The 12500-nt window shown below is 39.8% G+C and overlaps 1 protein-coding gene across 1 annotated transcript in view; it reads left to right on the top strand.

The window, feature by feature from the left end:
• reln (reelin) overlaps window positions 1-12500 on the top strand; it is a gene marked incomplete at its 5' end in the record, with an annotated part of 165763 nt that overhangs the window by 15469 nt on the left and 137794 nt on the right. Inside the window, 1 exon segment of the mRNA XM_080437303.1 lies at window positions 888-995. Coding sequence (XP_080293429.1) covers window positions 888-995 — 108 coding nt within the window.

Below are 12500 nucleotides of genomic sequence, written 5' to 3' on the forward strand. Positions count from 1 at the left end.
GCCGTGCAATGTTTGAGTGAGCGCACGCCATGCCATGTGTGAGCGCGTGCTCGTTGCCATGTAACGTGTGAGCGCGTTAATGTATCCGGACGCTACGCATGTTTAATTGCTGGTAGCCTCGGGCAGCATGGAACTGGATTCCACTTGAAGAATCACACAATAGTACATGTCAAATAGAGCCCGATTCCACGACAGATTTCTGGCTCCGATCCGGATTCTGGAGACGACCGATAGGCTATATTTAATTGTTTTATTATTTTAAGTGTAAAATGTTGGAACCAAAATTATCTTAGATGCGTATCTTAGATGCGGTCCTGTGTGTTTATCTGCTGGCTCTGGCCACAGTCCACTGGTTTAACCCATTCAGACCTGAGGCCATATGTCCAAAACGGTTACTTTTCAGGATTCAAATGAAAAAAACAGCAAAAGTAGCAACTCTACAAGCTCAAAACGAGCTTGATGCTTCTTTACTTTCTTTACTTTTGATGCTTTTGTATGACGCTGTAGTATGATCAAGTATGCCGTTAATTTACAAAAAAAGTGTAGTTGCTTATTTGGGCTTGCTTTCTAATTTAAACCAGTGGTTCTCAAACATTTTCATATTAAGGACTCCCAGATGAATATGTATTTGGCTGCTGGAGAGTTAATTTTTTTAATGTATTTTTTAAATAGCCTATGTAGGCCTATATATGGTTAAAGTGGTTAAACTGATTTTGAAGCTATATCAAATACTTTTGCTGGAGACCCCCTGTATGTGTGTGTGTGTGTGTGATCATGCAACCTATTAGTCGCTTCTTTTGGGCTGGTTTTCGTAGACCTGTCTGCTTGTTTCTCTCACAAACTATGGCAACACTGACTGATGGTATGTTGTGTGGTTGTGTTTCCAGTGTCCCTCAGCACCAGCACCTCCTTCGATGGCCTCCTGGTGACCGGCCTGTACACCTCCACCCCGGTGCAGTCTGCTCCCATCCCCCCTCCTGCCGCCTTCGGCTTCGGTGAGTCTGATAACACACGCACATGCACACGCACACCTATATATGTACATGTACAGTATATTACAGTGTTTTTAGTTGTATTTCATCATTTAGAGTAGAGTAGTTCCACTGGATTGATTCTCCACTCCCTAACATTTTCAGTCTAGATTTTATTTGCTGACGAAAAAATCAATTGGTTTTTGTCATCATAGCTTTTATTAAGTTCTAATTTAGTTTTGACTTTAGTTTTTGACTCCTTGAGACGGATTTGATGTGGTCAAATGTTTGACTGGAAGGGGGTACCCGCGATTACACATGTTGACTAGGGGGGATATGAGTCACGATTCTGTACATTAAAGATATAGTTCACCCCCCAAAAAAAAAAAATTCTATTGATAAGTCACCCCATGGACACTTGAATTCATGGATATTTTTTTGTTTTTTGTCGCATTCCTAAGCCAATAATTTGATGACTGGCAGCGGTTCCGAGTGTCCTTTGTGTCTCCTACCGGAACCACTGGTCATCAAAATATTGGCTTGGGAATGCAACAAAAACCCAAAAATATTCATGGGGTGACTAATCGATAGAAAAAAAACATTTGTGGGTGAACTATCCTTTGACCGGTGCAGAGTCGGCTGAAGCCGACGTCGCAACGCTCGGGACGGCGACTCGTTCGCCTAGCGGCTCGCTCGGCGGTGCCTCTCGTGGCTCATTAGAAGGTGTTTTAACAGTTATTTTAGCGGGGCCGTCACCATTTTACCTCTTGGGTTTGAGAACGGCACTTCCGCATTCTTGGAGTGCGGAAGTGACCGGGGACGGAGTCAGTCAAACGTTTGACGTTTGGTCACATTTGTCCCAAGAAGTCACGAAAGGCTGTTTGGGGAGTGAAAGTGTGTTGTCCAGACATGTGTGCGAGAGAGAGAGAGAGGGGGGGGAACATGTTCAACATGGACCCAGGAGGGTTGCATCATTGCTTCACTGTTATTAATTTCAGGGTCTTTAGGAGGCAACACACTGCAGCGTGTGTGTGTGTGTGTGTGTGTGTGTGTGTGTGTGTGTGTGTGTGTGTGTGTGTGTGTGTGTGTGTGTGTGTGTGTGTGTGTGTGTGTGTGTGTGTGTGTGTGTGTGTGTGTGTGTGCGTGCGCGCGTGCGTGCGTGCGTTACACGCGTTACACGCGTGCGTGCGTGCGTGTAACTCAGTTTGCACAACAATGTTACCAAAGCATCAAAGTAGCACTAGTCCAAATATTTGGATACAATAACCTGTCTGCTCCCCCCTCTCTCTCTCTCTCTCTCTCTCTCTATCTCTCTCTCTCTCTCTCTGATGATGTCACATCCTGTCACAGTATTTGTAGTAGGAGACCACAGAGTTTGTTAGTTCTCACACAGACAGACAGACAGACAGACAGACAGACAGACAGACAGAGACGGGCCAGCACTTCATAAACTTCTTATCTGTGTACAGTATGGTACGTTTTTTTGCGTGTGCGTGCGTGCGTGCGTGCGCGTGTGCATGCGTGTGTGTGTGTGTGGGTTCGGTGTCTTTGAAGATAACGCGGCAGAACGATGACGCATGAAGCCACTCTGTCTGTGACACACACACACACACACACACACACACACACACACACACACACACACACACACACACACACACACACACACACACACACACACACACACTGGAGCTGTAAGGACACCAGGTCACACCAGGGCCGGATTAACCCTTCGTGGTGCCCTGGGCTATGACCTGGTTGGGTTTCCCCTGGGAAAGTGTTATGACAGTTAATTCTATGATGTACTGCAGCGCTCACACAGAGGCCAATGGTGTACTTTTACTCCACTACAATTATTTGAAAACATTAGTTACTGGTTTCTATTATTATAAAACACACTACACATTATAACCACTTCAGCTCCATATATCTATTTGAAAATACCAGACCTACAAGCTCACAACGTTGTGAGCTTGTAGATTAGCTATTTTCAAAGGACTTTTATGCATTTTGAAATCTTGTGAAATGTGACATTCTGCATAATGAATATGTTTTTTCTTTTGGAACTATATATATATATATATATATATATATATATATATATATATATATATATATATATATATATATATATATATATATATTTATATAGTTCCAAAAGAAAAAACATATTTATATATATATATATATATATATATATATATATATATATATATATATATATATATATATATAAATATAAGTTTGCATAAAACTCTTCGGGTTTAGAACAGTGGTTTAGAGCAGTGGTTCTCAAAAATAGCAGACATACAAGCTCCCAGCGCGACACAAAGTGACTCGCTGGGAGCTTGCTATTTTTGAACATTTTTGAAAAATGGGTTTTGAATACTTTTGCATTTTTAAACAAAATCTTCTCTTCTGGGGGTCCCTGGCAAAAACATTTTCAGATGGGGGTCCCAAATATATATCCTTTTGGGGGTCTTTGACATGAAAGTGTCAAGTGTGGCTCAGTTAAAAACAAAGCAATTGAGGACCAGTCTCTTACAAAATCAGCAAGAGTAGGCCTGCCTCTTAATAAATAGGATGGTCTCTCCAATGGAAAAATGGACGTTCGGTTTTTCGTACCATAATGTTATCACATTATGCTATGAAAAACCATCAGGGGGATCTGCATCCAAAGGGTCACGCTGTCAACATACATTTAATATTACAGCCTGGGTGTGGCCACACACACACACACACACACACACACACACACACACACACACACACACACACACACACACACACACACACACACACACACACACACACACACACACACACACACACACACACATGCGCACACGCACGCAATCACAGAGAGAGAGCTGTGTAGTCCAGATGTGTGCAGCTGTGGAACATGTGGCAGACAGATGTTGCGGGGACAGGAAGTAACCACAGAATGACAGGAATGAGACCGCACACTCGCGCGCACACACACACACACATACACACACACACACACACACACACACACACACACACACACACACACACACACACACACACACACACACACACACACACACACACACACACACACACACACACACAGTGTAGTGCATAACTGTCATGAAGAATTGTCTGCTGAATGTTTTTCTTATTATCGAAAAACAAACCATGAATAAAATAATTAAGTGCAGTGATGAACAGATGGAGAGAGAGAGAGATAATGAGAATGACAGACAGACAGACAGACAGACAGACAGACAGACAGACAGACAGACAGACAGAAATACATAATAAATACAATTAGTCAATAAATCAGAACAGAAACTTGTAACAATGAAACGAAAAAAAAAGAAAGAATGAAAGCAAAGTGTTTCTTGCAAAGAAAAGAAGAACTCTAGTTTAAAAAGCCATTCAAATGAGTTTTTAAACAAGATTGAAAAGTGGACTCTAAAGTTGCCTGTCTAATTTACAGTGGGAGTTTATTGCACACGTGTGGAGTATAGCCTACATAATACTGTAGCAGTCGGGAAGAAACCTTCCATATATATTTTTTTTTGCAGTTTATTTTTTGTAAATTAATGCCCTACTTCATCATACAAGAGTGTTGCACTAAAATAGCAAAATTAGCCGTTCTTCAAGCCCACTACACCTTGCAATGTAAAACAAAAATCATAAAAATCATAATAAAAAGCAACAGTTTCCACCCGACAGCAGCGTACATACACACCAACTCCATCCATTTACCATCTTAATGTCTTAATTAGACCCTCCAGAAAAACGCGGGCAAAAATCCTTGATTATGCGGGCTAAAACTCTTGATTATGCGGGCTAAAATCCTTGATTTTGCGAGGAAATATGCAGGTTTTTTTGCAATTTTATGCGGTGAAATTGCGGGAAGTTGCGAAATATGCGGAAAGTTGTGAAATATGAGGCAATATGCGGCAATATGCGAAAGATGCGATATGCGAAAAGTTGCGAAAAATGTGAAATATGTTAAAAGTTGCGAAATATGCGGAAATATGCGATGCGAATCGCATATTATGCGATGTGATGCGCATATTATGCGATGTGAAACGCATATTATGCGATGTGAAACGCATATTATGCGATGCGGCCTTTTTGAAAAAACGTTACCCCCCGCATAATTATGCGCCATTTTGCTGATTATGCGGTAAATTCTGCTATCGCATAAACGCATTTTTCTGGAGGGTCTTCTTAATGTTGACCATGACCATCGATCTGCTTCAGTTCAAACCGAGCATCAGAATGGGGATTTAAGCAGTGGTAAAGTAAATGTAAATGTTTTACTTAAGTAAAAGTATCAATACTGCAATGTGGGGGTACTCTGTTAGAAGTTCATGTCCGGAATTACAAATTTACTCAATTTACACAATGTGTCGCGATGCGACACGTTGTGAGCTTGTAGATCGGCTATTTTCAAATAGGCCAGGTATAAAATAGGGCTAAAGGTGTTAATGTATGCTTTATAATTTAATATATTTGTATAAGGATAATTCCTTAAGGATAATTCCTTTTAACAGGTCGTTCATGGAAGTCCTTGCGGTCTTGTTTCCAATGAGAACCTGTGAGCAATTGGGGTTAAGAGTCTTGCTCAGGGACAAATTTCATATCATCGGCACATATGCTGGGATAGCCTGGAATCGAACCTGGGGCAACCAGGGCCAGCTGGTTCCCTAGGCGGGCTCACTAACCACTCAGCTATGGCCGCCCCTATAACCACCATGTATCTGCAAAGTAACTAGTAACTAAAGTTTTCAAATAATTGTAGTGGAGTAATTAAAAGTACAATATTTGCCTCTGAGATGTGAGTAAAAGTAAAAGTATTGAAAATTGGAAATACTCCAGTAAAGTAAAAGTACCTCAAGATGGTACTTAAGTACAGTACTTGAGTAAATGTACTTAGTTACTTTAAGTGACCTTGAACGTGCGCGCGTGGTTGTTGGCGCCAAAACAGACTGATCTGACTATTTCACAAATAGGGATTCTTACGCACAGCCATCTCTAGGGTTTACGATGAGGAAAATATCCACTGAGCAGTCGTTGATGCCAGACGTCAGAGGAGAATGGTGCAGCCTGGTTGGATCTGATGGAAAGGCAACAGTAACCCAAATAACCACTGGTTACAGCAGAGGTATGCAGAAGAGCCTTTCTAGTGGAAACTAGAAAAGCCTTTCCTGTTGCCTTCTGTCAGCTCCAAAAAGTCTGGTATCATTTTCTTTTAACATGAAAACACGTTGTGAGCTTGTAGATCTGCTATTTTCGCTACTTTTATGTGACATTCTTGTATGCAGAAGTAAGGCGCTAATTTATGAAAAAAACATAACCAACATATACATGAAATGCATAAATGAACGAGATTTCATTCTGGCTTACTATGATCTAGAACTACTCCTAGTTAACCCCTTCAATCCGGCAAGGCATCTCTGTCATTTAAGATTTCTTTGGCTATTCAAAAATAGCAGATCTACAAGCTCATAGCACAGCACCGAGTGCCGCGCAGTGAAAATTTGTGCAAATCTTTGAATATATATAGAGCCTATATATATTTTAAAGCAAACATTTTTAACTCATATCTTTGCTTCTGGGGATGTCTTCTAAATCCTAACAGTTTTTTTCTTTTTAAACTTATCTTGCTATAATATCAGTGGTTCTCAAACTTTTTCATGTCAAGGACCCTGTCAAGGATCATGTATTTGGCCGCGGACCCCCATCTCAAAATATGTTGTTCCAGGGACCCCCAGGAGCAAAGATTTGAGTAAATTTGTTTGCGATAATATATATATTCAAAGATTTGCACACATTTTCAAGATTATAAATAGCCAAAGGATAAAATAATGCTTTATAGCTCAAATCAAACAAAGGGTTAAAAGAATGCAAAAAAACTACAATACTAAAATCCCCACTAATAAATAAAATAAAATCACAGACAGTTCATAATGAGACAAAACTATTGCACAACAGGAGTCTTCAGCAGCATATAGGAGAAAGGTTAGGGGATGTTGCACTTGTACGGGACTATTTCACTTTTTTAGAGTTCACAAGTCTGATGGCTTGGGGAAAAAAACTCTTGCAAAATCTGGTCGTTCTGCTCCTGATGCTGCAGTCCATGATGTGGGCAGTGGTGTAAAGTGACTAAGTACATTTACTCAAGTACTGTACTTAAGTACAATTTTGAGGTACTTTTACTTTACTAGAGTATTTCCAATTGTCTATATTTTTACTTCTACTCCACATCTCAGAGCCAAATATTGTACTTTTACTCCATTACAATTGTCTGAAAACTTTAGTTACTAGTTAGGCTACTTTGCAGATAGCAAAGTAGCCTATTTGCTTATTTGATAATAGCCGTACTACAAGATCACAACGTGTCGCATCGCGACACGTTGTGATCTTGTATATCTCTTATTTTCAAACATTTTAGTACTTTTACTTTTGGTACTTTAAGTCCATTTTGATACCAATACTTTTGTACTTCCGGACTTTAATTCCGGACTTTTACTTGTAACAGAGTACTTCTACAATGCAGTATTGATACTTTTGCTTAAAGGTAGGGTAAGTGATTTACTTTGGTTAAAATAAGTGTTAAATAGCTCTATATTCTGATAGTATACTCATTGCTATTAGAGTGTTTGTTCAGTAACAGTGTTAAATAGCTTTATATTCTGATAGTAGGCCTACTCATTTCTATAGAGTGTTTGTTCAGTAAAAGGAGTCTCCCATGTCTCTCCAGCTCGTGATTATACAGAAAATGCATTTTCAGTGCTCTCTCCTGATTGGCTTCAATTTTGAAAACCTGAAAATGTACTATATTCTTTTTACTAAAGAGCTGGAGAGACCCCTGTGACCTAACAAACGCTCTGTAGCAATGATTACTATCAGAATATAGTACTTGAACCTTTTAACAAAACAAAAACAATTACCAAAAAATATCACTTACCCTACCTTTAAGTAAAACATTTAAGTACTTTTTCCACCACTGGATGTGGGTGGGTATAGGATCAGTCATGATGTTATTGGTGGTATATAGTCAGACAGCGGTTGTGAGCAATGTCCTTGATGAAGTTCCGCAGTGAAGGCAGTGAAGTTCCGATGATCTTCTCCGCCCGTCCTCACCACTCTCTGCCAGTGGTGGAAAAAGTACTGACATTTTTTACTTAAGTAAAAGTATCAATACTGCAATGTAGAAGTACTATGTTACAAGTAAATGGCCTGTGTTCAAAATGTTACTTGAGTAAAAGTACAAAAGTATTGTCATCAAAATATACTTAAAGTAAAAATACTAAAATGTTTGAAAATATCCGGAATACAAGCTCACAACGCGTCGCAATGCGACGCGTTGTGAGCTCACAATTTGTTGTGAGCGTTGTGAGCTCACAATGCGACGCATTGTGAGCTTGTAGATCTGCTATTTTCAAAGAGTCTATGAATAAAACAGGGCTAAAGTGGTTAATGTATGTTTTATAACGTAATCATTTATATCTGCAAAGTAATTAGTAACGAAAGTTTTCAAATAATTGTAGTAAAAGTACAATATTTGCCTCTGAGATGTAGTGGAGTAGAAGTAAAAGTATTGCAAATTGGCAATACTCCCCTAAAGTAAAAAATACCTCAAAATTGTACTTAAGTACAGCACCTGAGAGTAAATGTACTTAATTACTTTACACCACTGGTTATGAGGAGTGGTGTGTGGCTGTGCTGGTTCTGTCTGAAGTCAACAATGATCTCTTTTGTCTTGTTGACATTCAGGACCAGATTGTGTGTGTTCCTATACCAGCCCACCTGATGAGGCCCACGAGGGGGCCTCATCATGGGTCATCAGGGTGAACAGCAGTGGACTCAGAACACAGCCCTGAGGAGAGCCGTTGTTGTTCCGTTACGTTGTTTTTGTTTATTGTTTCCAACCAGTGGTGGAAAAAGTACTAAATTTTTTATACTTAAGTAAAAGTATCAATACTGCAATGTAGAAATACTCTGTTACAAGTAAAAGTCTGGAATGAAACATTTACTTGAGTAAAAGTACAAAAGTATTGGTATCAAAATGTACTTAAAGTGCAAAAAGTAGAAAGCACTCATTATGTAGCCTAGAATGTCCCATTTCACAAGTTTTCAAATGTATACAAATATTTTGAAAATAGCAGATCTACAAGCTCACAATGCGTTGTGATCTGCTATTTTCAAATGGCCGAAATGTATATAGGGCTGAAGTGGTTAATGTATGTTTTGTAATAATAATCAAAATCTACAAATTAACTAGTAACTAAAGTTTTCAAATAAATGTAGTGGAGTAAAAGTACAATATTTGGATCCGAGATGTAGTGGAGTAGAAGGAATATTGGAAATAGGAAATACTCAAGTAAAGTACAAATACCTACACAATTTACTTAAGTGCAGTACTTTAGTAAATGTACTTAGTTACTTTCCACCACTGCACATACTGTACGTAACTTGCGTTTTGCACATCTCAAACGCAAGACGTAAAATGAAGACGGCTCCACAAAAAAATAAAACAATTAAAATGACGGAGGCACACCATCTGAAGTGGACCGTGAGAGGCACCAGCCAAATCCATCCCAAGCCGTTACCCTTTAGTCGTCTTGGGAGTTAGAATACGTTGCACCAGGTGAAACTCCTGTTAGCTAAGAACATGGAAACGTGAGGCTATACAATTCACACAGGCTCACCAAAATGTGGCTGCTCTGAATTCCTACCGAGACCCCCCCCCCCACCCACCCCCACGCTAGCTGGCGGACGGGTGGCTAACCACACTGCTATTATGGTGCAGCAATTAGCATGCTATGGCTACCACACACACGCACGCACACGCACACACACACACACACACACACACACACTCACACACACACACACACACACACACACACACACACACACACACACACACACACCGTTATGTCAGGCTCTTGGTTTATAGAGCAGAGAACAAAGCAGTGCAAATTGACTGTGGTTTTCATAAAAAAAGCCGCACAGTAAAAATCCACAGTGTCAGTTTAACCCGGAGAGGGTCAAACGGAACCTTTTGAGGTCATTGTTGGTGTGTGTGCCGGGCGAGACGGGACTCACTTATGAGCTAATGAAATATAACATTTTAATAAACACTCAAATACACAGTCAAATAGCATTTAAATAAAGCCAAATGTCATTTAAATACAGAGTCAAATTAATGTTGCCAAGTCTGCTTATTATAAGTGACTTTAGGCTTGTTTTTCTGTAAAGTCGCTTGTAAACATTGGTAGTTGTGGGTTGTGGTTTTGGGCTTGTTTCTAAAGTGTAGTTGCTTATTTGGGCTTGCTTCATAATGTTGTTTAAACCAGTGTTGTTAACATGTCAAATATTTCCCAAGATTATTTTGTGAGCTTGTAGATTGACTATTTTTAAGTACCCAATGTATATGTTTAAAGTGCTCATGTGGCCTAGTCGCTTCTTTCGGGCTGGTTTTCATAGACTTGGTTGCTTTGTCTCCCAAAATCTGGTAACACTGGTAAAAAAGTACAAAAATGTTTGAAAATAGCAGATCTACAAGCTCATAACGCGTCGCGAGGCGACACGTTGTGAGTTTGTAGATCGGCTATTTTCAAATAGCCTATGTATAAAACAGGACAAAAGTGGTTAATGTATGTTTTATAATATAATAATTTATTTCTGCAAAGTAAATAGTTACTAAAGTTTTCAAATAAATGTAGCGGAGTCAAAGTACAATATTTGCCTCTGAGATGTAGTGGAGTAGAAGTAAATGTATAGACAATTGTGTAACAATCGGCCTTTTACTTTGAAAGGATAATTATTAACTAAAAGGAAACACAACAGGATCGGCAGGTGTTTAACTTAGTTCCTTTATAATAAGCCTCACAAATAATAACTGACAGCAAAATGGTAAATAAATAATACACTGGTTTGAAAATAGCCTTCTGTCCCTATCTCTTTCCCTACTAAACAAAATGAATAAACAAATAAATCAACAAACAATAATTATTTCACAAGCCCCTCCCAACCCAAACAATTCCCAAGTCCTTTACAACCCTTAACTCACAAGTTCAAACGTAAACAATAAACAAAATCACAACAAGGTAGAAACGCTACTGCAGTCCGACGTTTACTCGCTTTACTCAACAACAATAAACCGTCCCACGTTATGGCCCGAACGGCTTCTTCACTCCGCGGCCTCAAGAATGTTTATTAAGTCCTTTGATCCTAAATGAACCGTAAACGGTCTTCCGCAATCGCGTTCCAAATAATAAAGCAATTTTCGGGGTACCCCTTAAGTTTGTAATCCACCGGAACAGAAACTATGGATTTATCTCACCCACGGCTCCGTCGGAATCCTCTCTGCGATTCATTCATAAATCCTGGCTGGCATCACCACAGCGTCGCAACACGCCGTTCCATCCATCCTCCGCTGGGCTCGACAGCACGTAACTTTTGGCAGTTTACACTCAGTTAATTCTATAACTTAACCATAACACTGGCGCCTACAAGATCTCCTCTCATTTCACATACATTTCACATACTGTACAGTACAGTACAGTACAGTACAGACCGTACAGTACAGTACAGTACTTACAGTACAGTACAGACCGTACAGTACAGTACAGTACAGTACAGTACAGTACAGTACAGTACAGTACAGTACAGTACAGTACAGACCGTACAGTGCAGTACAGACCGTACAGTACAGTACAGTACAGTACAGTACAGTACAGTACAGTACAGTACAGTACAGTACAGTACAGTACAGTACAGTACAGTACAGTTATTTTTATCTTTATTTTTTATCCCATGATTTTGTACCCCCAAACGACATTTTCTTTGGGGGGGTTAGGGGGGGTACTAGAATTCTGCCCGCGTAGCGGGCAGAACTTCTAGTTTAAATACAATTTACTTTCTAATGGTAAACGGAAAATCCCTCCACTCAAGCTGTACCTGGAAGCCTGGCAGCTGATTATCAAAGCCATACAGTAGTTTGTTTTCAACTGTAGCGTAGTAGTAGTAGTAGGTTGTGTGTGTGTGTGTATGTGTGTGTGTGTGTGTGTGTGTGTGTGTGTGTGTGTGTGTGTGTGTGTGTGTGTGTGTGTGTGTGTGTGTGTGTGTGTGTGTGTGTGTGTGTGTGTGTGTGTGTATTTGGACTGACTCAGCAGCATTCGAATGTCTTCTCTTGCCACATGTTTGGCTCAGTGAGCAGAACTCACACAGTCTCTCACTTTACCATTTATTCTCCTCACGTTTGCGGAACATACTTTATTCTCTTAAATGGTTCAATCAATTGGGGGGCCTTTTCTGGTGGTTCTGGACAACCGCCTATCCGAGCGAGCAAAATGTACTTAAAGTACCAAAAGTAGAAAGTACTCATTATGCAGAATGCCCCATTTCACACGTTTTCAAACGTATACAAATCTTTTGAAAATAGCAGATCTACAAGCTCGTAGATCAGCTATTTTCAAATGGCAAAAATGTATATAGGGTTGTAAGTGATTCATGTAGTGGTTAATGTATGTTTTG

The sequence above is a fragment of the Gymnoscopelus braueri genome (assembly GCF_963280865.1).
Source record: "Gymnoscopelus braueri genome assembly, chromosome: 9".
Taxonomy (NCBI): Eukaryota; Metazoa; Chordata; class Actinopteri; order Myctophiformes; family Myctophidae; genus Gymnoscopelus; species Gymnoscopelus braueri.